General features: G+C 44.4%; 2 protein-coding genes across 2 annotated transcripts; one reads left to right on the top strand and one right to left on the bottom strand.

Moving 5' to 3' along the window:
• Window positions 1-9: 9 nt before the first annotated feature.
• LOC311149005 (chromatin assembly factor 1 subunit A-like) lies at window positions 10-18,182 on the top strand. Its single transcript, XM_084186069.1, has 17 exons — window positions 10-303; window positions 1,073-1,123; window positions 1,748-1,798; window positions 2,315-2,982; window positions 3,092-3,148; window positions 3,281-3,525; window positions 3,680-3,740; window positions 3,879-3,950; window positions 4,059-4,276; window positions 5,800-5,971; window positions 6,177-6,257; window positions 6,734-6,838; window positions 7,039-7,294; window positions 15,535-15,673; window positions 17,372-17,687; window positions 17,789-17,876; window positions 18,005-18,182. Exons 1-17 carry the CDS (start codon window positions 231-233, stop codon window positions 18,109-18,111), a joined length of 2,760 nt encoding a protein of 919 aa, XP_084042195.1. The 5' UTR covers window positions 10-230; the 3' UTR covers window positions 18,112-18,182.
• An 831-nt stretch (window positions 18,183-19,013) lies between these two features.
• LOC311148996 (UBX domain-containing protein 6-like) lies at window positions 19,014-27,924 on the bottom strand. The gene is made up of 11 exons (XM_084186053.1): window positions 27,713-27,924; window positions 26,475-26,632; window positions 26,272-26,336; window positions 26,032-26,154; window positions 25,750-25,847; window positions 24,760-24,835; window positions 23,978-24,062; window positions 23,606-23,825; window positions 22,725-22,855; window positions 20,325-20,473; window positions 19,014-20,212 (listed from the first exon to the last, which is right to left on the bottom strand). Exons 1-11 carry the CDS (start codon window positions 27,793-27,795, stop codon window positions 20,087-20,089), a joined length of 1,314 nt encoding a protein of 437 aa, XP_084042179.1. The 5' UTR covers window positions 27,796-27,924; the 3' UTR covers window positions 19,014-20,086.
• Between the last annotated feature and the right edge of the window lie 36 nt (window positions 27,925-27,960).

The following is a 27,960-nucleotide window of genomic DNA, read 5'->3' as shown; positions in this document are numbered from 1 at the left end:
GACGGGCGGGAGGCTGCAACGTGATCCAAAGGGAGTGTGTGTGGGGTGGGGAAAGAATAACATTTAGCTACTTAGTCTTAAAAATAGTAAAATCCAGTCAACTTTATAGTATATTTTGCAGAATAACAGTGTTACTCTGGAAGACCTGTCAATATTGCTACATCATATGGTGTTGTTATATTGCAACTTTTTTCCGCACAAGGATATCAAAAGTGAGGGAAGTCTCTCGGATGGTGGCTGTTATGCTGGCGGCGGAAGATCAATCCGTGGACGGGCATTTAGCATCCACTCCACGGAGGAGAGGTAGCGACGATATGTTCTATTTTAACCTTTCAAATGTTTATGGAATTTAGTAATTTTTTTTATTTACCTTTCAGTTTGCCTATGGCCACATAGTCAACACCAACTTCTGTCTTAATACGTTAGCTAGCTACTATAACTAGCTAACGTTAGCTAACACGTCAAAGAAAGGTTAACTACAGTAACTGTTAGATAGCTAACGTTAGCGAATTTACGTTTTTATTATCCAGCCCCTCATAACATTTCCAAGCAAGTAGTGAAGTGTAAAATTAGCGTTTATGTACACTTGAAGTTCAAGCTAGCTTGTATAGCTAGAAGATCAATCTAACGTTACTGTAGTTAGCTAACGTTCTTCTTTATAGTTAACTATTCGTCAGCTAGCTAACTTAGCTTGTAAGGTTAACACCAATTCTAGCTAGTTAACTAGCTAACTTAGCTAGCTAGTTAGAATTGGTGTTAACCTTGCCAGCCTGCTTCTAGCTAGACACCCCCATGGCCTTCAGCTAACTGACGTTAGCTAGTAAGCTAATATGCACCGAAATGATTAAACAGTGGTTTTGCTGACCAGTTTGTTGATAGTCGGAAAATATCATTTCCGTTAGACATGAGTCACAACATTGCCGGCTCGACAGCTATAACCATTGTACTGCTGCATTTACTGATAAAGTAAAAGTGCATTGAAAAACTAAGTCCATCAAACGGTAACTGAGTGATGAGGGGAGGATGGTTGTAGGATTGTTATCTTATCTCCCTCGCTTTGTTTTGGTTACAGGTATGGATGGCAAAGTCAAACCCAGCAATGCCAACAAGAAGCTTGTTCAGGGTAACTTTAACAAACGGAATTTGTTTATTTTACTTTGAGGCTAACCAATTTCTCTCCACCACTAGAGGTGTGAGTGTAGCCACAGCCGGGTCTTTGCACTGGGCTTCGATTGATTCACCGAATGGCGGGAGAGAAAAGCAAAAACCTCCATATACTTAGCCCAATCAGTTGTGCCATCGTCTCGTAGCTTTTACAATTTGATTAAACATATTTGATTTGCAGTGATAGTCCCATTTACTTGTTAAGTGGCAAGTCTAGATAACTTACTCGCTTCCTAGTTGACTGACATGTATTTATTATTACAGATCATTCCTTAAATAACCTGGATGCATTTGTTAAACTAACCATATGAGTAAACTAAGGACTAGCCTATAGCTTGAATACAATTGAGTGGGGGATAAAGCAATTAGTGTTTAAGTCATACAGTGTTGTGACTCTTTTTGTGGTAGTCCTTTGATTTTGAACATATGAAGGTACTGCACATAATTATTTGTTTTAGTGACAGAGTTGTGCAGCAATTAAAGTGACGCAACTTGTTTGCAACTGGAACTATTGCTGCATTGAAAAACAGTTGTGTGGTTGGTTGTGTGATTGTTATCTTATCTCCTCACATTTTGGTTACAGGTATGGATGGCAAAGTCAAACCCAGCAATGCCAACAAGAAGCTTGTTCAGGGTAAGTGAACCTCGGGTGTTTTGAATGCATATTACCTCCGTATACTATTTGCTGGATTTCCACTCGACCTATGTCACAACTCCCCTTACCTGGCAATAGATAACAGTAAAACTCCAGCCAACATGTTAAAGGTCAAAGGTGATGCAAAATCTCCTAAATGTATGTTTTTAAACTGTAGTGCTTTGTGTTAAATTGTAATTATGGCAGAAATATTGTGTGCTGCTATTTTGGCCAGGTCTCTCTTCTATAATAGATTTCTAATCTCAATGAGACTAACCTGGTAAAATAAACAATTAGATGCTTTTATTTTGCTAAAGGAGACTGATGATACATAATAACATAATGCTATCAAACTATTATAAATAATTCAGAGATTCTCATTTAGTAAATTATATTACAATGAATCAAATTCTTTAATTAATTGTCTTTGCTTTCATTGTTTTCCCAAATACTTAAAAGATAAATGGATTTAGTCCAACTTAAAATCAGTGATAATAAAAAGTATTTTCTCCTCAGCTCGCCTTCCATTTAAGCGTCTGAACCCAGAGCCCAAAGAGACCAGTGAACCCAAAAGAACTTGTGCCCTTCCCCGCCCACAGCCTGGGCTCTCAGATGGGGAGAATGAATCTGAGAGTTCCCCGCTACCCATGCGTCACGGACCAGCACTGGTTAACGGCCGCGGACCCCTGGATGGATTCATGAGTCACAGCAGCCAAACTTCCCCTGCCAAAATAATAGTTGTTGATCTCACTGAGGGCTCTAATTCAACAGACCCTCTAAAGCAGCAACCTGCGACACCCATTTCTGCCTTGTGTCCTCCCACACAAAACAACCACCTGAGCAAAACTCTGAGTGCTGTAACGGCCACCAAAACAGATCACACTGCCACAACAGGGCCCTTAGACTGCAAGGTGGGGGGTGAACAGGATGGCAAACTGGGGGGTGAACAGGATGGGGAGAAGGACGGGGAGGACACTGCATCCGTCTCACAGCTAGATACCACACAGGGATCTGACACAGAGGAGGAGGAAGATGAAGCGGAGGAGGAAGAAGAAGAGTCGGTCAAGGCTGATATGTCCAGTCATGGAAATGGGTCCATGCTGTCTCCTTCATCCACCAGCTCTCTGTCAGCGGCCGAGAGCTCCCCAGAGGCTGCCAAGACGGAGAACAATCCTACTGTCACGGTGAGTACCGACTCGCAATCAGATTCAATAAACATTCAATGTCTGTCATCAGTGATCTTTGTGTAAATGTACACATCAGAAAGCTATGTTACCTTTCTTCTCTTTCCAGGAGCCAAATACCACCCCTAAAATAGAGCAGAAAACAGTGAAAAGATGCTCTATAAAGGTATAATGAGCTGCAATAGATCACTTCTGTATTTCACTACTAATTGGCAAAATTTTGCATCCCAATGCCTATTTAAATATCTACATCTAAATACTTATCTGAAGCTGAATTTGTTATTTCCATTCTTCATAGAGTTTGCAGGAGCAAGAGGAGAGGCTACGCCAGCGCCAAGAGAGAGAGCGGCAGCGGGAGGAGGCTAAAGCCGTTAAAGAGAAGAAGAAAGAGGAGGCTCGCAAACTGAAAGAGGAGAGGGAGAAGGAAAGAAAGGAGAAAAGGGAGAAAGAAGAGCATGAAAAAAGAGAGAAAAAAGGAAAAGAGGAAATGGAAAAAGCAGAGAAATTAAGAGCGAAAGAGGAGCAACGCAAATCGAAGCAAGAGTGAGTGTTGCTTGATCAAAAACCCCCTAGAGCTACAGATCTGAAATGTCTTGTTACTTTTATATTGACTTGACTGGAAACATTTGATTGAATTTTTTTTTATTAATGCAAATGTAATCCTTGCAATTGACAAACGTGATATAATTTCCCCCAGGGCAAAACTTGAAGACAAGAGAAAGAAAGAGGAGGAGAAACGGTTGAAAGAAGAAAAGGATGTGAGTTGATCATTTTTTGCTGAGGGATTTTTCTATTCTTTAAACCTAAATGTAATGTCTGACACTGACATTTGACGCTTGACAATTGCCATGTCATTGTAATAGACCTGATAATACATCTGAAAATGTTATATTCAGAGGCTCAAAGCAGAGAAAGCAGAGATCACACGATTCCTACAGAAACCGAAGACTACTCAGCAGGTCACTAAGGCAAGACACCTCTGACTGGATTGAAAAAGAAAACAACATCTCAATCACAAAATAGTGGCATGTGAATTTAATCTATAACTTTCCTTCCTTCTGTCTCTCACACCTCAGACCCTTGTGTCTGCCTGTGGAAAGTTTGCTCCGTTTGAGATAAAGGAGCACATGTGTCTGGCACCACTAACCCGGGTCCAGTGTGAGGAGGCAGTCCTGGAGGAACTGGACCGGTACCTGGCTAAACCTGATGGAAGCCTGGATGGCCTGAGGGACTGGACCAGAAATAAGCCCCGCAGATCAGGCCCAACCAAGCCCAGAATCACAGACTCTATGAGGTGAGCATCACACCCTAAAAATCACAATTGTTGGGTGGCCGTGATGGCAACAATAGGTGACTTGAATGACTGAACGCTTGACATTTTGTGAAACTACAAAGAATGCGCGATTCCTACTGTAAAGAGGCTGTTTCTACACTGAAAAAGATATATAAACGCAACATGTAAAGTGTAGGTTTCATGAGCTGAAATAAAAGATCCCAGAAATTTTCCATACGCACAAAAAGCTTATTTCTCTCAAATTGTGTGCACAAATGTTTACCTCCCTGTTAGTGAGCAAGATCAGATAATCCATCCACCTGACAGGTGTGGCATATCAAGAAGCTGATTAAACAGCATGATCATTACACAGGTGCACCTTGTGCTGGGGACAATAAAAGACCACTCTAAAATGTGCAGTTTTGTCACACAACACAATGCCACAGATGTCTCAAGTTTTGAGGGAGTCACCTGTGGGATCGTCTGAGACCAGCCACCCGGACAGCTGAGGAAGCTGTGGATTTACACAACCAAAGAATTTCTGCACAAACTGTCAGAAACCATCTCGGGGATGCTTATCTGCGCGCTCCAGGGTCTTGACCTGACTGCAGTTCGGCGTCGTAACCGACTTCAGTGGGCTCACCTTCGATGGCCACTGGTACGCTGGAGAAGTGTGCTCTTCACGGATGAATCCTGGTTTCAACTGTACCGGGCAGACGGTGTGTATGGCGTCGTGTGGGCGAGCGGTTTGCTGATGTCAACGTTGTGAACAGAATGCCCAATGATGGGGTTATATGGTATGGGTAGGCATTAACTATGGACAACAAACACAATTGTATTTTATCGATGGCAATTTGAATGCACAGAGATACCGTGACTAGATCCTGAGGCCCATTGTCATGCCATTCATCCACTGCCATCACCTCATTTTTCAGCATGATAATGCACGGCCCCATGTCACAAGGATCTGTGCACAATTCCTGGAAGCTGAATGTCCCAGTTCTTCCATGGCCTGCATACTCACCAGACATGTCTGTAAGTCGCTCTGGATAAGAGCGTCTGCTAAATGACTAAATAAAAATAAAATAAATAATGTCACCCATTGAGCAAGTTTGGGATGCTCTGGATGGACGTTTATGACAGCGTGTTCCAGTTCCACCCAATATCCAGCAACTTCGCACAGCCATTGAAGAGGAGTGGGACAACATTTCACAGGCTACAATCAGCCTGATCAACTTTATGCAAAGGAGATGTTGCGCTGCATGAGGCAAATGGTGGTCACACCAGATGCGGACAGGTTTTCTGATCCACACCCTTACCCTTTTAAGGTATCTGTGACCAACAGATGCATATCTGTATTGCGGTGTATATCTGTATTGCCGGTCATGTGAAATCCATAGATTAGGGCCTAATAAATGTATTTCAATTGACTGATTTCCTTATATGAACTCAATATAGTCTTTGAAATTGTTGCGATTACATTTTTGTTCAGTGTATGTATCCTCCTATAGTCTTTTTGGCCCCTCTCTCTGTTCTCTGCATAGGGAGTGTATAGTTATAGTTAAAGGGCCTAAACCGGACGGTGTGCCTGACCGTCAGCGATACGGCCGCATGAAGCTCCTTCAGTTCCGTGAGAACTACCGGCCTGCCTACTGGGGCACGTGGAGCAAAAAGAGCCCCCACATCTCCCCACGTTACCCTCTCAGACAGGACAAGGTAAGGCTTCCCTCATTCTCTGACCATGATCCTTTTCAAGCCTTTCACTTCTTTATGTCTTAGTTTCTGCCATATTGCTCTCACTATCCCTGCCATATCCAATTTGTCAAGTGAGTGAAGAATGTGTTCTGGTGGTGACATCAGTTGCACTGTGACTTCCATGTTTGAGTTTTCTATGTATGACAAAAGTTTGTGTTCTCGCTAGGACCTGTTGGATTATGAGGTGGACAGTGATGAGGAGTGGGAGGAGGAGGAGCCAGGAGAGTCCCTGTCACACAGTGAAGGGGTAGGTCTCTCTTAAATACTCTTCTGTCACAGCTTCTGATGCTCTGCTGTTCTGTTTGATATTAAGATTTGCTCATCTTTTTTTGGGGGGGGGGGCTCGGTCGGGGTCTCAACTTACTGTTCAGAGTTAGAATAATAGAATACACGATGTGCAATTTCGAAATTTGGTTGTGCATCAGCAGTCACTTAATTAGCCCATGTCAGCTATTTTTATTTATTTATTGGTACGTTAGTCGAGTGGCCAGCTATCTAAACTTGTAGTAAGCATGGTCGAATTACCGACCGGGGTTGGGCCCATTGATCATCAGTTATCATATAAAATTATCTTGGCTGTCAATAGGTGGGCCGCAAGGTTGGGGGATGGATGTGGGTAGGCAGACCCACTGCGGCCCTTCATGAATTCAATTTATTTGTGGCCCCCACCCCAATCAATGTTGCCCATCCCTGACTAAACTGACTCTTTTGTTGTTTTTGCAGGAGGATAATGATGAGGGAGGTGAAAATGACGACGACGATGAGGATGGTTTCTTTGTACCACATGGTTACTTATCAGACGGGGAGGGGGCATTGGAGGAGGAAGAGGTACATTCAATTGCCCTACAATCCGTATGCATGCCTCATTCATTTTCTTTACTGTTCTTTTCCGGTGGACTGGTTTGACTAATAATGGATATATAATTTAAGTTCTTAAAGTGCTTTACATTATAAGGGGTGGATACCTTATCTACTACCAATGTTGAGCACTCACCTTAATTGCTCCTATCTCTGTGACGTGATTCAAGGAGGGTGGCGACCCAGAGAAGCAGAAGGTTCGTCAGAAGCTGAAGGCCCGGGAGTGGGACGAGCTGATGGCCAAGAAGAAGGTGAAGGTGCTGGAGGCGGTGGTGAGAGGCTGTGTGTGGGAGGGAGAGGGTCCCCCTCTGGAACTCTTCCAGCAATTTGCTGTGTGCCTGGTAGAACCCCTGCCAAAGCCGCAGCCCACCACCCCAGAGGACAACGTACAGAAACTACAACAGAAACTACAAGAAGATGAGCAGCGTGAGTACATTCTTATGTCTGGGGGAATATAATGCAGATACAGTGGCTTGCGAAAGTATTCACCCCCCTTGGCATTTTTCCTATTTTGTTGCCTTACAATCTGGAATGAAAGTGGATTTTTTGTGGGTTTGTATCATTTGATTTACACAACATGCCTACCACTTTGAAGATGTAAAATATTTTTTTGTGTGAAACAAACAAGAAATACGATTTAAAAAACAGAACTTCAGCGTGCATAACTATTCACCCCCCAAAGTCAATACTTTTAGAGCCACCTTTTGCAGCAATTACAGCTGCAAGTCTCTTGTGGTATGTCTCTATAAGCTTGGCATATCTAGCTACTGGGATTTTTGGCCATTCTTCAAGGCAAAACTGCTCCAGCTCCTTCAAGTTGGATGGGTTCCGTTGGTGTACAGCAATCTTTAAGTCATACTACATATTCTCAATTGGATTGAGGTCTGGGCTTTGACTAGGCCATTCCAAGACATTTAAATGTTTCCCCTTAAACCATTCGAGTGTTGCTTTAGCAGTATGCTTAGGGTCATTGTCCTGCTGGAAGGTGAACCTCCGTCCCAGTCTCAAATCTCTGGAAGACTGAAACAGGTTTCCCTCAATAATTTCCCTGTATTTAGCGCCATCCATCATTCCTTCTATTCTGACCAGTTTCCCAGTCCCTGCCGATGGGAAAAACATCCCCACAGCATGATGCTGCCACCACCATGCTTCACTGTGGGGATGGTGTTCTCGGGGTGATGAGAGGTGTTGGGTTTGCGCCAGACACAGCGTTTTCCTTGATTGCCAAAAAGCTCAATTTCAGTCTCACCTGACCAGAGTATCTTCTTCCATATGTTTGGGGAGTCTCCCACATGCCTTTTGCAAACACCAAATGTGTTTGCTTTTTTTTTTCTTTAAGCAATGGCTTTTTTCTGGCCACTCTTCTGTAAAGCCCAGCTCTGTGGAGTGTACGGCTTAAAGTGGTCCTATGGACAGATACTCCAATCGCCGCTGTGGAGCTTTGCAGCTCCTTCAGGGTTACCTTTGGTCTCTTTGTTGCCTCTCTGATTAATGCCCTCCTTGCCTGGTCCCCCTGGCTGAGGGAAGGAGGTTCTCACCCAAGATTTGACGGTACATGGCCCCATCCATCGTCCCTTTGATGCGGTGAAGTTGTCCTGTCCCCTTAGCAGAAAAACACCCCCAAAGCATAATTTTTCAACCTCCATGTTTGACGGTGGGGATGGTGTTCTTGGGGTCGTAGGCAGCATTCCTCCTCCTCCAAACACGGCGAGTTGAGTTGATGCCAAAGAGCTCCATTTTGGTCTCATCTGACCACAACACTTTCAACCAGTTCTCCTCTGAATCGTTCAGATTCATATACAGACGGGCCTGTATATGTGCTTTCTTGAGCAGGGTGACCTCGGTCTGGGGCTCCATGCAAGATCTCACCTCGTGGGGAATCAATGATCATGAGGAAGGTGAGGGATCAGCCCAGAACTACACGGCAGGACCTGGTCAATGACCTGAAGAGAGCTGGGTCCACAGTCTCAAAGAAAACCATTAGTAACACACTACGCTGTCATGGATTAAAATCCTGCAGCGCACGCAAGGTCCCGCTGCTCAAGCCAGCGCATGTCCAGGCCCGTCTGAAGTTTGCCAGTGACCATCTGGATGATCCAGAGGAGGAATGGGAGAAGGTAATGTGGTCTGATGAGACAAGAATATAGCTTTTTGGTCTAAACTCCACTCGCTGTGTTTGGAGGAAGAAGAAGGATGAGTACAACCCCAAGAACACCATCCCAACCGTGAAGCATGGAGGTGGAAACATCATTCTTTGGGGATGCTTTTCTGCAAAGGGGACAGGATGACTGCACCGTATTGAGGGGAGGATGGATGGGGCCATGTATCGCGAGATCTTGGCCAACAACCTCCTTCCCTCAGTAAGAGCATTGAAGATGGGTCGTGGCTGGGTCTTCCAGCATGACAACGACCCGAAACACACAGCCAGGGCAACTAAGGAGTGGCTCCGTAAGAAGCATCTCAAGGTCCTGGAGTGGCCTAGCCAGTCTCCAGACCTGAACCCAATAGAAAATCTTTGGAGGGAGCTGAAAGTCCGTATTGCCCAGCGACAGCCCCGAAACCTGAAGGATCTGGAGAAGGTCTGTATGGAGGAGTGGGCCAAAATCCCTGCTGTAGTGTGTGCAAACCTGGTCAAGACCTACGGGAAACGTATGATCTCTGTAATTGCAAACAAAGGTTTCTGTACCAAATATTAAGTTCTGCTTTTCTGATGTATCAAATACTTTTGTCATGCAATAAAATGCAAATTAATTACTTAAAAATCATACAATGTGATTTTCTGGATTTTTGTTTTAGATTCCGTCTCTCACAGTTGAAGTGTACCTATGATAAAAATTACAGACCTCTACATGCTTTGTAAGTAGGAAAACCTGCAAAATCGGCAGTGTATCAAATACTTGTTTTCCCCACTGTATATACATACATATACAGTGGGGGAAAAAAGTATTTAGTCAGCCACCAATTGTGCAAGTTCTCCCACTTAAAAAGATGAGAGGCCTGTAATTTTCATCATAGGTACACGTCAACTATGACAGACAAAATGAGGGGAAAGAAATCCAGAAAATCACATTGTAGGATTTTTTATGAATTTATTTGCAAATTATGGTGGAAAATAAGTATATGGTCACCTACAAACAAGCAAGATTTCTGGCTCTCACAGACCTGTAACTTCTTCTTTAAGAGGCTCCTCTGTCCTCCACTCGTTACCTGTATTAATGGCACCTGTTTGAACTTGTTATCAGTATAAAAGACACCTGTCCACAACCTCAAACAGTCACACTCCAAACTCCACTATGGCCAAGACCAAAGAGCTGTCAAAGGACACCAGAAACAAAATTGTAGACCTGCACCAGGCTGGGAAGACTGAATCTGCAATAGGTAAGCAGCTTGGTTTGAAGAAATCAACTATGGGAACAATTATTAGGAAATGGAAGACATACAAGAACACTGATAATCTCCCTCGATCTGGGGCTCCACGCAAGATCTCACCCCGTGGGGTCAAAATGATCACAAGAACGGTGAGAAAAAATCCCAGAACCACACGGGGGGACCTAGTGAATGACCTGCAGAGAGCTGGGACCAAAGTAACAAAGCCTACCATCAGTAACACACTACGCCGCCAGGGACTCAAATCCTGCAGTGCCAGACGTGTCCCCCTGCTTAAGCCAGTACATGTCCAGGCCCGTCTGAAGTTTGCTAGAGTGCATTTGGATGATCCAGAAGAGGATTGGGAGAATGTCATATGGTCAAATGAAACCAAAATATAACTTTTTGGTAAAAACTCAACTCGTTGTGTTTGGAGGACAAAGAATGCTGAGTTGCATCAAAAGAACACCATACCTACTGTGAAGCATGGGGGTGGAAACATCATGCTTTGGGGCTGTTTTTCTGCAAAGGGACCAGGACGACTGATCCGTGTAAAGGAAAGAATGAATGGGGCCATGTATCGTGAGATTTTGAGTGAAAACCTCCTTCCATCAGCAAGGGCATTGAAGATGAAACGTGGCTGGGTCTTTCAGCATGACAATGATCCCAAACACACCGCCCGGGCAACGAAGGAGTGGCTTCGTAAGAAACATTTCAAGGTCCTGGAGTGGCCTAGCCAGTCTCCAGATCTCAACCCCATAGAAAATCTTTGGAGGGAGTTGAAAGTCCGTGTTGCCCAGCGACAGCCCCAAAACATCACTGCTCTAGAGGAGATCTGCATGGAGGAATGGGCCAAAATTAAATCAAATTGTATTGGTCACATGCGCCGAATACAACAGGTGCAGTGAAATGCTTACTTACAGCCCTTAACCAACAGTGCATTTATTTTTAACAAAAAATAAAACAACAACAAAAAAAGTGTTGAGAAAAAAAGAGCAGAAGTAAAATAAAATAACAGTAGGGAGGCTATATATACAGGGGGGTACCGGTGCAGAGTCAATGTGCGGGGGCACCGGCTAGTTGAGATAGTTGAAGTAATATGTACATGTTGGTAGAGTTAAAGTGACTATGCATAAATAATTAACAGAGTAGCAGCAGCGTAAAAAGGATGGGGTGGGGGGGCAGTGCAAATAGTCCGGGTAGCCATGATTAGCTGTTCAGGAGTCTTATGGCTTGGGGGTAGAAGCTGTTGAGAAGTCTTTTGGACCTAGACTTGGCACTCCGGTACCGCTTGCCGTGCGGTAGCAGGGAGAACAGTCTATGACTAGGGTGGCTGGAGTCTTTGACAATTTTGAGGGCCTTCCTCTGACACCGCCTGGTATAGAGGTCCTGGATGGCAGGAAGCTTGGCCCCAGTGATGTACTGGGCCGTACGCACTACCCTCTGTAGTGCCTTGCGGTCGGAGGCCAAGCAGTTGCCATACCAGGCGGTGATGCAACCAGTCAGGATGCTCTCGATGGTGCAGCTGTAGAAGTTTTTGAGGATCTGAGGACCCATGCCAAATATTTTCAGTCTCCTGAGGGGGAATAGGCTTTGTCGTGCCCTCTTCACGACTGTCTTGGTGTGTTTGGACCATGATAGTTCGTTGGTGATGTGGACACCAAGGAACTTGAAGCTCTCAACCTGTTCCACTACAGCCCCGTCGATGAGAATGGGGGCGTGCTCTGTCCTCTTTTTTTTCCTGTAGTCCACAATCATCTCCTTTGTCTTGGTCACATTGAGGGAGAGGTTGTTATTCTGGCACCACACGGCCAGGTCTCGGACCTCCTCCCTATAGGCTGTCTCATCGTTGTCGGTGATCAGGCCTACCACTGTTGTGTCGTCGGCAAACTTAATGATGGTGTTGGAGTCGTGCCTGGCAATGCAGTCATGGGTGAACAGAGAGTACAGGAGGGGACTGCGCACGCACCCCTGAGGGGCCCCCGTGTTGAGGATCAGTGTGGCAGATGTGTTGTTACCTACCCGTACCACCTGGGGGCGGCCCATCAGGAAGTCCAGGATCCAGTTGCAGAGGGAGGTGTTTAGTGTCAGGATCCTTAGCTTAGTGATGAGGTTAGAGGGCACTATGGTGTTGAATGCTGAGCTGTAGTCAATGAATAGCATTCTCACGTAGGTGTTCCTCTTGTCCAGGTGGGAAAGGGCAGTGTGGAGTGTAATAGAGATTGCATCATCTGTGGATCTGTTGGGGCGGTATGCAAATTGGAGTGGGTCTAGGGTTTCTGTGATAATGCTGTTGATGTGAGCCATGACCAGCCTTTCAAAGCACTTCATGGCTAAAGACGTCAGTGCTACGGGTCGGTAGTCATTTAGGCAGGTTATCTTAGAGTCCTTGGGCACGGGGACTAGGGTGGTCTGCTTGAAACATGTTGGTATTACAGACTCAGTCAGGGACATGTTGAAAATGTCAGTGAAGACACTTGCCAGTTGGTCAGCACATGCTCGGAGTACACGTCCTGGTAATCCGTCTGGCCCTGCGGCCTTGTGAATGTTGACCTGCTTAAAAGTCTTACTCATATCAGCTACGGAGAGCGTGATCACATAGTCATCCGGAACAGCTGGTGCTCTCATGCATGCTTCAGTGTTGCTTGCCTCGACGCGAGCATAGAAGTGGTTTAGCTCGTCTGGTAGGCTTGTGTCACTGGGCAGCTCGCGGCTGTGCTTCCCTTTGTAGTCTGTAATAGTTTTCAAGCCCTGCCACATCCGACGAGCGTCAGAGCCAGTGTAGTACGATTCAATCTTAGTTCTGTATTGACTCTTTGCCTGTTTGATGGTTCGTCGGAGGGCATAGCGGGATTTCTTATAAGCGTCCGGGTTAGAGTCCCGTTCCTTGAAAGCGGCAGCTCTACCCTTTAGCTCAGTGCGGATGTTTCCTGTAATCCATGGCTTCTGGTTGGGGTATGTACGTACGGTCACTGTGGGGACGACATCATCGATGCACTTATTGATGAAGCCAGTGACTGATGTGGTGTACTCCTCAATGCTGTCTGAAGAATCCCGGAACATGTTCCAGTCTGTGCTAGCAAAACAGTCCTGTAGCTTAGCATCTGCGTCATCTGACCACTTTTTTTATTAACCGAGTCACTGGTGCTTCCTGCTTTAGTTTTTGCTTATAAGCAGGAATCAGGAGGATAGAGTCCATTGCTCTTGTATTTTTTCCCCAAGCAGGTCTCTTCTTCTTATTGGTGACCTTTAGTAGTGGTTTCTTTGCAGCAATTTGACCATGAAGGCCTGATCCACACAGTCCCCTCTGAACAGTTGACGTTGAGATGTGTCTGTGACTTGAACTCTGAAGCATTTATTTGGGCTGCAATTTCTGAGTCTGGTAACTCTAATGAACTTATCCTCTGTAGCAGAGGTAACTCTGGGTCTTCCTTTCCTGTGGTGGTCCTCATGAGAGCCAGTTTCATCATAGTGCTTGATGGTTTTTGCAACTGCACTTGAAGAAGCTTTCAAAGTTCTTGAAATTTTCCGTATTGACGGACCTTCATGTCTTAAAGTAATGAAGGACTGTCCTTTCTCTTTGCTTATTTGAGCTGTTCTTGCCACAATATGGACTTGGTCTTTTGCCAAATAGGGCTATCTTCTGTATACCACCCCTACCTTGTCACAACACAACTGATTGGCTGAAACGCATTAAGAAGGAAAGAAATTCCACAAATTAACTTTTAACAAGGCACACCAGCCAACAAGTGCTCAGCATATGTGGGAACTCCTTCAAGACTGTTGGAAAAGCATTCCAGGTGAAGCTGGTTGAGAGAATAACAAGAGTGTGCAAAGCTGTCATCAAGGCAAAGGGTGGCTATTTGAAATATATATATATTTTGAGTTTAACACTGTTTTTGGTTACTACATGATTCCATATGTGTTATTTCATAGTTTTGATGTCTTCACTATTATTCTACAATGTAAAAAAATAAAGAAAAACCCTTGAATGAGTAGGTGTGTCCAAACTTTTGACTAATAGAGTATATTTACACTAAAATCTACGTTTTGATTGTGGAGATTGACTTAACACCCAAGACCAACATGTGATTCATCTGCACTCATCATGCTGCATCGAGCGAGCTAAATCGAGCACACCAACTATTTCACATCACGCGTGGAGATGAAGAAAAGAGAGAACATACGCAGATGTGGTTGTTTTTATAAAAATCTGGTAATGTTTCGCCAAGAATCATGTAAACAGTTACGAAGGGAGACTTTCAAAACTGGATTGAGTGAAGTAGCAACAAATGTGCTTAATGATTATGAGCTCTGTCTGTCACCCGTACGCAATTACTTAGGCCTAAAACAAGAGCATGGAGCCCTACACAAGTTTGCTAAAGTACTGTATACATTTTCGTCTAATAGTTAGTCTATTTACTTACTTTTGAATTTGTAGCTCTCTGTTAGAAGTGTGCTTTTTGTGAACAATTGACTGTCCTTTCTGACAAAATTATGCTGGAATTGAGCCTGGCAGAATTGAACCAAATTGGTGATTGGTTGACGATATGACACATTGGCCTACGTCTTTTTTCAGTTGCATTGTGCAGAATATCAGAGCTTTCATCCAGTTGGAGTAGTGTTTAACCTCATCAGATCTTATCATTATGACCGCAAAAAATATGTGTTGGAATGCAATGAATGTCAAATCTGATCAAATGAATGGGAAGTCTGAAATATGGTATACGTTTTTTTTTTTTTTGTAAATGTGTCAGGAATCTTGAAAAGGGGCTGAAATACAGGACTGCCCCAGGAGGTTCTTTGCCATGAGGTGCCATGTTGAACTTCCAGTGACCAGTATGAGGGAGTGTGAGAGCGATGACACCAAATTTAACACACCTGCTCCCCATTCACACCTGAGACCTTGTAACACTAACGAGTCACATGACACCGGGGAGGGAAAATGGCTAATTGGGCCCAATTTGGACATTTTCACTTAGGGGTGTACTCACTTTTGTTGCCAGCGGTTTAGACATTAATGGCTGTGTGTTGAGTTATTTTGAGGGGACAGCAAATTTACACTGTTATACAAGCTGTACACTCACTACTTTACATTGTAGCAAAGTGTCATTTCTTCAGTGTTGTCACATGAAAAGATATACTCAAATATTTGCAAAAATGTGAGGGGTGTACTAACTTTTGTGAGATACTGTATATGATCATATTGGATGCAGCCTTTTGCCCAAACCTGACATGAATAGGCCTAGATGTAGAATGTGTTTTCAAACACCTTCCCATTTCCCATACCATATCTTCAGTGCTGTCCCAGTTGCTGCCACTGCTCCATGGAAATGTGAACAGCAATAAGGTGATCATCACAGAGTTCCAGGAGTTTTGTCGCCAGAAATTGACCTTGTCTATCTCCAGCCCCCAGAACTCGGGAGACATCCCCACCAGGTAACTCTAAACATTTGCTATTTTACATGATGAGTAAATTATATATAGTCACTATTAAACGTATATTATAAACTGGGTTGTTCGAGCCCTGAATGATGATTGGCTAACTGCCGTGGAATATCAGACCACATACCATGGGTATGACAACATTTCTCTAATTATGTTGGTAACCAGTTTATAATCGCAATAAGGCACCTTTGTGGTATATGGCCAATATACCACGGCTAAGGGCTGTATCCAAGCACTCCACGTTGCGTCGTTCCTAAGAACAGCCCTTAGCTGTGGTATATTGGCCATATACAGTGTCTTCGGAAAGTATTCAGATCCCTTGACTTTTTCCACATTTTGTTAGGTTACAGCCTTATTCTAACATTAAGTTGTTTTTTTCCCTCATCAATCTACACACAATACCCCTTAATGACAAATCAAAAATAGGTATTTATAGTATTTGGCAAATGTATTTTAAAATAAAAAACGGAATTACCTTATTTACATAAGTATTCAGACCCTTTGCTATGAGACTCGAAATTGAGCTCAGGTACCAAAAATGTCTGTAGCATTGAAGTTCCCCAAGAACACAGTGGCCTCCATCATTCTTAAATGGAAGAAGTTTGGAACCACCAAGACTGGCCGCTCGGCCAAACTGAGCAATCGGGGGAGAAGGGCCTTGGTCAGGGAGGTGACCAAGAACCCGATGGTCACTCTGACAGAGCTCCAGAGTTCTCCTGTGGAGATGGGAGAACCTTCCAGAAGGACAACCATCTCTGCAGCACTCCACGAATCAGGCCTTTATGGTAGAGTGGCCAGACGGAAGCCACTCCTCAGTAAAAGGCACATGACAGCCCGCTTGGAGTTTGCCAAAAACCACCTAAAGGACTCTCAGACCATGAGAAACAAAATTCTCTGTTCTGATGAAACCAAGATTGAACTATTTGGCCTGAATGCCAAGTGTCACGTCTAGAGGAAACCTGGCACCATCCCAATGGTGAGGCATGGTGGTGGCAGCATCATGCTGTGGGGATATGTTTCTACGGCAGGGACTGGGAGACTAGTCAGGATCGAGGGAAATATGATCGGAGCAAAATACAGAGAGATCCTTGATGAAAACCTGCTCCAGAGCGCTCAGGACCTCAGACTGGGGCGAAGGTTCACCTTTCAACAGGACAACGACCCTAAGCACACAGCCAAGACAATGCAGGAGTGGCTTTGGGACAAGTCTCTGAATGTCCTTGAGTGGTCCAGCCAGAGCCGGACTTGAACGAGATCGAACATCTCTGGCGAGAACTGAAAATAGCTGTGCAGCGACGCTCCCCATCCAACCTGACAGAGCTTGAGAGGATCTGCAGAGAAGAATGGGAGAAACTCCCCAAATACAGGTGTGCCAAGCTTGTAGCGTCATACCCAAGAAGACTCAAGGCTGTAATCGCTGCCAAAGATGCTTCAACAAAGTAAAGGGTCTGAATACTTATGTAAATGTACTCTTTCAGTTTCTAAAACCCTGTTTTTGCTTTGTCATTATGGGGCGTAACAAAATGTGGAAAGAGTCAAGCAGTCTGAATACTTTCCGAATGCGCTGTACCACACCCCCTCGGGCCTTATTGCATAAGTAAATCATGTACAGGTGCAAATGCTATATTAAAGCGTTTTTGTTTTGTTTTCTTCATAACTGAGATGGTCTCCTTTTTCCTTTTACTCTAGGATCCGCCTGAAGCGCCTTATCAAGGGAAATGCCGTGTATGAGAAGCGCTCGGCCTACAGACGCTGCTGCTGGTACGTACACACAGAGGTCCTGGCTTGCTTCAGCCAGGAGGCTCTCCCTGTACCCTGCCAGTGGAACTACCTCACCTCTGGGGCCCATGTGTCCCGGGAAGAGGCCTCGGCGGCCATGGGCTCACAGGGCAACTTCCCAACCACCCCACAGACCTCCGCCACACTCTCGTCCTCCAACAAGAGGAAGAGTGCCGGCAGCATGTCCATCACCAAGTTCATGAAGAAGGCTTCTGACTCTGAGCAGGTAGGACAGTCTGATAAAGTATGTATATGAAGTACTTTTGCTCAGATCCTATTGCTAAGACCGCTGTGCATCAGATTTTCATGAGCACTCCTTTGTTCCAGGCTAATGCGATGGAGATGGATGGCTTCCAGGCAGACACAGAGGAGGATGAGGATGAAGCAGACTGTGTCATAATCAGCACACAGAAAGGTGAGACCTCAAAATAACTTTCATGAAGCAGATTGTTTGGCCCTGATGGACGCATAGTATTTGTTTTCCCTAGATATAAGGAAGAAGGGAGGTATTGACAGTGACACTAAATATGTCTTTCCCTGCAGGATCTTCCAGAAAGGATACCTCCTCCACAGAAAAAATGGAGGTGACCCCCTCTGATACAGCTGCTCTCCCCCTGCACCGGCCCATTCCCACCCCGGCCACCGCCTAAGAACTGCCCCCTGACTCTGGGGGTGTGTATTTGTGTCAGATAGAATCAGGTCTTCGCTCAAGATAACATTCTGTAGTGGCACACATGCCACCCACACAGTATTTCTCCCCCCCCCTCCTCTCTAAGTACCAGACAATTGCCTGTAAAAATGAAAATGTCTGACCGAGAAACTTATTAGGACATGGTATATTTTGTTCCAATGCTCAACCATTTATTACTTGGTTCAGTTGGAGTGTCAGACATGTTTAAATGGGTGGCTTTGCTTGGTGAGGAGTGGAAGGTGGCTCAGACAGTCAAGGCTCTGCTACTATGGTAGATTGGGTGGACCAGTGCCCACTCTAGTAGTTGCCGTCTGCTAGACCATAGGCCCAGTGTCCTCCTTTTTTATATATATATATATATACACATTTGTTGTTAAAGAACATAATAATACTTGAACTGGTTGAATTAATTAAAAAATTATGATTTAATTGTACTGCACTTTTATGCCTTCCTCCTTGTTCCCCCCGTTTATCTGGATACCTTTATCAACATGCCACCACTCATCCTTTCTATTGAGAAATGTATGTTTTGTTAATGGGTTTCAATATGGCAGGTGCTGCTGTTTCTCAGGCTGCTAAACAGTGCTTATTGTACTATTCTAAACCTCAATGTTGTGTTCTTCTTAATAATGGTTTAGAGGTGGAATAGTGAATGGCTGTCCATTATTAAAAACGTTGCCGTTTGCCTTTCTTTTTTCAGTGGCAGAGACATTCAGAATGCTTTTCTGTCCCAACTGTTAGTTTTCAGGGATGATTAAAGGTCTCACAATGTGTCTTTAAATAAAAGCATTATTTAAACGTTAACATTCTTTTATGTGCATATACACTGAGGAAAGTTTTTTGGGGGGGGGTGAAGCAAAATCTTAATGCAACCATCTTTATTTCAGGCAGGTTAAAAAGCAAAACACATGACTCAGCTTTGATACCTAGACAGAGCATTACCTTCATTTTCAAGTCATTCCTAAACAAGGTTTGGAAAACAAAACATTTACATCTTGGTACATACACAAACAAGCCAACCGCTTTGCTAATTGCTGCTGTTCATGTCTGAACCTAAACATTGGAGAAGTTATGGCTGACTGCGTGCAGTGCACAGGTTACACAGATGCTGTGAGGAGAGGTAGGTTGTTGTCATCCCAACCACCACTGGATCAAGACTTGGGGATAAACCTCAGCTCATTGTTGGTCTTTGGTGTTGGTTACATACAGTACAAACCAAACAAAAACAAACCGCGACTATCTAACACATTTCTATACTGCTGACATCAAATAAATTATTGATAATTTAGAGGAATCTAATCAAAATATGAAATTAGTCCAGTAATGACTGCTTTGACAAAACCCTTTTTTGCCCTCCTATTCAATAACAAAGGGAGCTTCTAACATCAGGAGCTCTGTCCAGTAACCTTCACTTTTAAGGTATATAATTTCACGTTTGCTGCTGCAACCTTTAAAAGTGCTAGTGATCTCTAAAATATAATATTACAGGCACCGTCTTGAATAAAATCGCTTAACTAATAAATATATAGTGTAGTCCACAGCTGGTCAGGCTCACATAAAAACAGCTACTGAATCCTACCCAGTAGACAACCAGTGTGGTCTCCACCACTCACTCACACGTAAAGCTAGGACTGTATATCTTTGTGAATATTTGTTGTAAAAGCAGGATTTATGTTGGAGCAGTGCAGAATGGGGTCTCATACCATGCTGAGGTGACAATGCCTAACCATAGGTGTAAGGGAGCTGTTTCACATAGTCATCATACATTCAGGTTACAATATAAAAAACACTGCATGGCATTTGTCTCTTCTCCCTGTCTCTCGTCCTTTAATGGATTAGTAGTTATTTCTACAGCCTTAAATGTGGTTTGGGGATGAAGGTGTCATCTCCAACCTGGGAGGGGTAGGAGACACAGCGACAAACAGAGCTTCTGCTCAGCTAAGGGTCTGAATATTCTCCAATAGCTCTGGCTTGAGGAGTGCAGGGCTCTTTCCACCGGCAGCCACAATGTCCGCTTGCACTGCGGCGTCCCAGGAAAACGTCAGCAGAACCGCAGGGACCTCCAAGAGAGAGACATTAGTCAGAACCTTCCCTTTCTACAACAAAAGTAAATGGTTGGGATTATTTATTTTGCCAGACATTTACGACAATACTATGTGTGTCTCTGCTTACCAGGCTACATTCATTCAGGGCCACCTCTTGGTCCTCCTGGAGTTTGTGTCCTCCAGGCGCCACCAGCTCAAAGGGCTGCCAGCCATCCACCAGGGAGTCCCGCACAAACTGGAAGAGCACAGACACCTTGTCCCAGGCCAGGAAGGTGCCTGAAGGGCATCATGTGTGATAAGAGAGCCATTAGCCAGCCAATACAAGGGGAGTAAAGGTAACAAGAGGCTACAACTATAAGAAGATGGAAGATATGTATGTTAAGAGACAGACTTCAACGCCGCAATCAAATTGAGTGGCTACTGCCAAATATAAACTCAGCAAAAAAAGAAAACGTCCTCTCACTGTCAACTGCGTTTATTTAAAGCAAACTTAACATGTGTAAATATTTGTATGAACATAACCAGATTCAACAACTGAGACATAAACTGAACAAGTTCCACAGACATGTGACAAACAGAAATTGAATAATGTGTCCCTAAACAAAGGGGGGGTCAAAATCAAAAGTAACAGTCAGTATCTGGTGTGGCCACCAGCTGCATTAAGTACTGCAGTGCATCACCTCCTTGTGGACTGCACCAGATTTGCTGTGAGATGTTGCCCCACTCTTCCACCAAGGCACCTGCAAGTTCCCAGACATTTCTGGGGGGAATGACCCTAGCCCTCACCCTCCGATCCAACAGGTCCCAGACGTGCTCAATGGGATTGAGATCCGGGCTCTTCGCTGGCCATGGCAGAACACTGACATTCCTGTCTTGCAGGAAATCACGCACAGAACGAGCAGTATGGCTGGTGGCATTGTCATGCTGGAGGGTCATGTCAGGATGATCCTGCAGGAAGGGTACCACATGAGAGAGGAAAGCCCTCAAAATTGTCAAAGACTCCAGCCACCCTAGTCATAGACTGTTCTCTCTGCTACCGCACGGCAAGCGGTACCGGAGTGCCAAGTCTAGGTCCAAAAGACTTCTCAACAGCTTCTACCCCCAAGCCATAAGACTCCTGAACAGCTAATCATGGCTACCCGGACTATTTGAACTGCCCTCCCACCCCATCCTTTTACGCTGCTGCTACTCTGTTAATTATTTATGCATAGTCACTTTAACTCTGCCCACATGTACATATTACTTCAACTACCTCAACTAGCCGGTGCCCCCGCACATTGACTCTGCACCGGTACCCCCCTGTATATATAGCCTCCCTACTGTTATTCTATTTTACTTCTGCTCTTTTTTTCTCAACACTTTTTTGTTGTTGTTTTATTTTTACTTTTTTGTTAAAAATAAATGCACTGTTGGTTAAGGGCTGTAAGTAAGCATTTCACTGTAATGTCTGCACCTGTTGTATTCGGCGCATGTGGCCAATAAAATTTGATTTGATTTGAGGGAGGAGGATGTCTTCCCTGTAACGCACAGCGTTGAGATTGCCTGCAATGACAACAAGCTCAGTCCGATGATGCTGTGACACACCGCCCCAGACCATGACGGACCCTCCACCTCCAAATCGATCCCGCTCCAGAGTACAGGCCTTGGTGTAATGCTCATTCCGTCTACGATAAACGCGAATCCGACCATTACCCCTGGTGAGACAAAACCGCGACTCGTCAGTGAAGAGCACTTTTTGCCAGTCCTGTCTGGTCCAACGACGGTGGGTTTGTGCCCATAGGCGACGTTGTTGCCGGTGATGTCTGGTGAGGACCTGCCTTACAACAGGCCTACAAGCCCTCAGTCCAGCCTCTCTCAGCACTGATCGAGGGATTGTGCGTTCCTGGTGTAACTTGGGCAGTTGTTGTTGTCATCTTGTACCTGTCCCGCAGGTGTGATGTTCGGATGTACCGATCCTGTGCAGGTGTTGTTACACGTGGTCTGCCACTACGAGGACAATCAGCTGTCCGTCCTGTCTCCCTGTAGCGCTGTCTTAGGCGTCTCACAGTACAGACATTGCAATTTATTGCCCTGGCCACATCTGCAGTCTTCATGCCTCCTTGCAGCATACCTAAGGCACGTTCACGCAGATGAGCAGGGATCCTGGGCATCTTTCTTTTGGTGTTTTCAGAGTCAGTAGAAAGGCCTCTTTAGTGTCCTAAGTTTTCATAACTGTGACCTTAATTGCCTACCGTCTGTAAGCTGTTAGTGTCTTAACGACCGTTCCACAGGTGCATGTTCATTAATTGTTTATGGTTCATTGAACAAGCATGGGAAACAGTGTTCAAACCCTTTACAATGAAGATATGTGAAGTTTTTTGGATTTTTACGAGTTATCTTTGAAAGACAGGGTCCTGAAAAAGGGACGTGTCTTTTTTTGCTGAGTTTACATACACATTAATATCCGTGTCAACAAGCTTCTTTGCTCATATATTGTTTATACTTCTGCTTATCACATTAAAGTAGGTGTTTGTTGGCAGATACAGACCCTGCAGTATGTTTCCATCAGGCAGTCGTACTCTCAGCAGGGTGTAATTGTATTTCCTCCTCTCCCTCTGCTCCTCTCTCTCCCGCATGGCCTTGGTACGCAGCATGGCGTTCTTATCCACCACCTCGTTCCTGAATACCACACACAACCACCAAGACTTTACCTAATAAACACAAAAGTCATAACTGGAACAACCCCCCTAACAATAATACACGTCATGTGCACTAATGAAGTGAACCCTACTAACACGGTAATCATTTTATACAATAATAAAGCAATCTCTTAAAAGATGCACTATGCAGAAATCACTTCACCATTTCCTGGTTGCTAAAATTCTTATAGTTCGCCTAATTTCAGTTTTCTGACTAAACAAGTAGTGTAGAGCAGTGGTCACCAACTGGTCGATCGTGATCGAGTCGACGATCTTCAAGGCATTCCTAGTCGATCCCCAAACATTTCTGTAGAAAAGCCAACAATAAAGGCTTGCGCTTCTTTTTTTCTTCATGTTGTGCTGTTGGTGGTAGGTACACTTGATTCGGAAGCCCTGCGCACCGGGTAGGCAGTGTTCCCATTTTCAACCATTCCATTTGTCTGAAAATACTAACTTGCCTACCCGGCGGACCGGGAGATCTGTGGCTAAATCGAGTTGGCCTACTGCGCTGGCCAATCGGATAGCTCAAATCACCGTGCCTCCCTACAGCTTTCATGACCCCGACCACAGCAAAGAAATAGCGCACATATAACAGGTCTACCGCTTCTTAGACTTGCTTTCAATGGGAATGACAGATCTATAACACACATTTCTATGTGAATTTGGCCGGGTTGCCCAAAAAGTTACATATTGCAGCTTTAAAGTATCAGTGCCATCAGTGAGTCCATACTTTTGCTGCTGCTCCCTCTTGAGCTCTTCTGCAGTGAGGTTGTAGAACTCTGGGGGTAGTTCGAAGCGCATGGCGTTGGGGGAGGGTCTGAAGGCCTGGGGCTGGCGGTCCAGCTGGGCTCTGACTGGCTCTCCTCTCTGCAGCCGGTCTCTACTCTCCTTCATCACCTCCAGGGATTCTGGGTCATGCGCCATCAGCACCAGGAACTCCTCACTCTCCTCTGGGAAAGGAAGATAATCAGCAAATAATTTCCCCAAATGTAATCCAACCACTTACCCCTACCTACCCCCGATAGTACAGTATGCCTCTGCAGAAGCATACTAGGCCACACGGACAATAGGAAGCACAGATTGTGCATTTGGATGGGTTTACCTTGTCCTTCCACATCCAGCATGATGCTCTGAAAGCCCATAGCTTCCAAGAACTCCCGACTACCCTCCACAGTCTTTACCTTTTCCTAAGGAGAGAGAGATCAGACAGGGAGAGAGAGACCAGTGAATGGACCAAAGCCACAGAAAACATTGAGCCTCGCATTACCCTCCACATGTCTCAAATACAGTGGTGGAAAAAGTACCCAATTCTCATACTTGAGTAAAAGTATAGATAATGTACCTTAATAGAAACTTACTCAAGTAAAAGTGAGTCAGTAAAATATTACTTGAGTAAAAGTCTATAAGTATTTGGTTTTAAATATACTTAAGTATCAAAAGTAAATGTAATTGCTAAATAATACTTAAGTATCAAAAGTAAAAGTATAAATCATTTAAAATTCCTTATTTTAAGCAAAGCAGACAGCACCATTTTCTTGTTTTTAAAATGTACGGATAGCCAGGAACACAATCCAACACTTGGACATTATTTACAAAAGATACATTTGTGTTTAGTGAGTCCGCCAGACCAGAGGCAGTAGGGATGACCACGTGTTCTCTTGATAAGTGCGTGAATTTGACAATTTTCCTGTCCTGCTAAGCATTCAAAATGTAACAGGTACTTTTGGTTGTCAGGGAAAATGTATGGAGTAAAAAGTACAATATTTTCTTTAGGAATGTAGTAAAGTAAAAGTTGCAAACAAATATAAATAGTAAAGTACAGATACCCCCCCAAAAAAACTTAAGTTGACTTTAAAGTATTTTTACACCACTGCTCAAATTTACCTGGAACACCTTGTTGCTGAGTTTGATCTTCCTGTACTTCTCCTCTGTGGGGTTCTTACATATGTTTTCAATGTACCTGATGGGGTAAATTATGGGGTGTCAGGACACTCATTGCGTGAATTCTTGTCAACATGACAATGTACACTCAGTGGCCAGTTTATTCAGTACACCACACCGTTCACGAAAATGGTTCGCTCCTACAGACAGTAAGTCACGTGGCCGTGGCTTGCTATATAAAGTGACTTTGAGCGTGGTATGAATGTCGTTGCCAGGCGCGCCGGTTCCAGTATCTCAAAAACATCCGGCCTCCTGGGCTTTTCACGGACGACAGTGTCTAGGGTTTACAGAGAATGGTGCGAAAAAAAATAAACATCCACTCAGCAGCAATCCTGTGGGCGGAAACAGCTCGTTGATGAGAGGTCAAAGGAGCATGGAAAGAATCGTGCAAGCTAACAGGCGGGCCACAAACAGGCAAATAAAGGTGCAGTACAACAGTGGTGGGCAGAACGGCATCTAGGAATGCACAACTTGTCGGTCGTTGTCACGGATGGGCTATTGCAGCAGACAACCACACCGGGTTCTACTCATATCAGCTAAAAACAAGAAGAAGTGGCTCCAGTGGGTACGCGATCACCAACACTGGACAATTGAGGAGTGTAAAAACGTTGCCTGGTCCGACGGATCCCGGTTCCTGTTGCGTCATGCTGATTGTAGAGTCAGGATTTGGCATAAGTAGCATGAGTCCGTGGCCCCATCCTGCCTGATATCAACGGTATAGGCTTGTGATGGTGTAATGGTGTGGGGAATGTTTTCCTGGCACACGTTAGGTCCCTTACTACCAATTGAGCAACGTTTCCATGCCCCGAAAAATTCAGGCTGTTCTGGAAGCAAAGGGGGGTCCGACCCAGTACTAGATGGGTGTCCTAATAAACTGGCCACTGAGTATATCACACATTATAGGACAGTTCCATCCCCCTCCATGTTTCTCACTTGCTTATGATGTCCACTGCAGCCTTGACTTTCTCCCTGTCCTTGTTGAAGGTATGAACCATCATAACGGAAGCCTCCACTACGTCCTCTTCAAACCGCTGTTGGACAAGACAAGGTTTATCATGTGTAGTCAGGACCATACTAATCAAAAAGGATGGCTTGTGGCAAATTGGTGCTAAGACTTTTTACATCAATACTTCATGTCAGTCAAAATCAGATCATGATAATCATGCAATCATGATATCATACGACTTTAAAAAGGATAATCACTTCCGGACCTACCATGAAAATGGCCTCTTTAATGTGCACATCTCTCTCGCTCTTAGTTAAGGTGGCTCCAGTAAGCGGGCAGGTGAAATACACACCTGTTACTGAGAGAAATGCCAGATCCTTAACATTGGAGCCCTGTAAAAGATGACACATACTAGCGATAAATGACAGACAACTCAATGGCAGTAGTAGCGCAAATAATTTATGTGTGCAACAGTAAGGGAAAGCTCATTGATTTAATGTATTCCTTGCCTCAACAGCTGTTGTGTTTTCCTTCTCAGCCGCTGCTACAGCTTCTTCCTCAAGCTCTCTTTTCACTGTGAAAAATAATTAAAGACCATTACCCACAACCCAATTATTTATTTCTGACTACTGCTATGAAACACCTGCACAGTCTTGACAACATCATCAGTTTTTTAAGCAGCAGTTCTTGGATGCATAGGAATCTAGTTCACCCTGGAGTCGGATGACATCCTGTGAGGTTTGTACCCGTGGGCGTGGCTGCCCCTCGATCCTGGCCAAGGCTGCAGCCCCTGCCTTCTGAGCTCCTTCAGTTGGAGCAGCATGACAGGGCTTGGCAGGGCCACTGCTCTGCACCACGTTGGGCTTGGAGCTGCAGGGGACACATTCAACATTTGACTGCAAGATGTGATGTATAAAGTTATATAGCTATCTACAATCACGAGGGGTTTGTATTTAATACAACAGGCTATGATGATGCACCCTAGCCCTTGATCATGACTCTCAGTTCCATTACATTAGACATAAGAGTAATTGGAAGAAGATGTATTCTGTATTGGGGTGTTTTGTTAAGAGCCCCGACGCTCATTCTGAACATTAACACGCGTTGCTTGCGGTAAGGTTTTGGTTACATAAGAGACCTTATATTTCATATCAACGAGAAATAAAAAAAGGTTAAATCAGGGTTTCCCCAACTCGTTCATCGGGACCCCAAGGGGTGCACGTTTTGGTTTTTGCCCTAACACTACAGAACTGATTCAAATAATCAACTAATCATGAAGCTTTGATAATTTGAATCAGCTGTGTAGTGTTAGGGCAAAAACCAAAACGTGCACTGACTTTGGGAATATCTGGGTTTAATTGATACACATTTGATAGGGTTAATGTTCCCACACAGCCATATCTCCATGTTACAGCGCATGTTAACGGAAAACCGACAGAAGACAAGAGGCACCCATAGCTAATTAGCTATCTAGCGTGCTCCGACACCTGTGTGTAAGCGTAACTCGGTGTAGTTTCGTTGGATGGAGGCACCCATAGCTGTATTGATTTCTGTAAAACTCCTACAGTAAGTTTTTATTTTATTAAGATTCTTTCTCGCTGATGAAAGATAAGGGCCATATGTTTCGAAAGCGATGATTATTGACCTAAACGTTGAAACACAGTGTCGGGACTGTAGTTCACCAGTCGTGGGCGAAGCTAATGCTGAAAACTAGGTAGAAGGCAGAATAGCGACTAGAGTTTGAGAGTTAGGTTCACCCTGTCCTGAATATTAGAAAAGCAAACATAACGGAGCCCATCCAAGTCACGGGCGAGGCTATGGCCCGGTGAAGGCAACTCTACGGATTAGACATACCATATAACTAACAGTGTCAATTATATTACCAGCTTTTCAACAACTAAGAACTGACAACAGCATAGCAGCTAGCTCACTAAAAAAAAGTTTGTTTACCTTCCGTCTTCTGTGAGTTTCTTTCCTGGCCCAGCTGACTTGAATTTTAAATCTTTCTTTATATCCTCGAACAATTTCTTCATTGTTTACTGTTTGTCACAGTACAATAACCTGTGAATAGGTGCGCTGATTGAGAAAGCTTAGTAAATTGTTTACACCAAAATGCAAGGGGAGGAAGTAGACCGGAAACGGGTGTGTCATTTAATAATGGTAAATTGTCTACATCAGCCTCTGGTGGTCTGGAGGAT

The sequence above is a fragment of the Coregonus lavaretus genome (assembly GCF_964263955.1).
Source record: "Coregonus lavaretus genome assembly, chromosome: 21".
In the NCBI taxonomy this organism is placed as follows: Eukaryota; Metazoa; Chordata; class Actinopteri; order Salmoniformes; family Salmonidae; genus Coregonus; species Coregonus lavaretus.
Note: the sequence above shows the minus strand (reverse complement) of the source record. Positions and strands in the feature narration are given on the sequence as shown.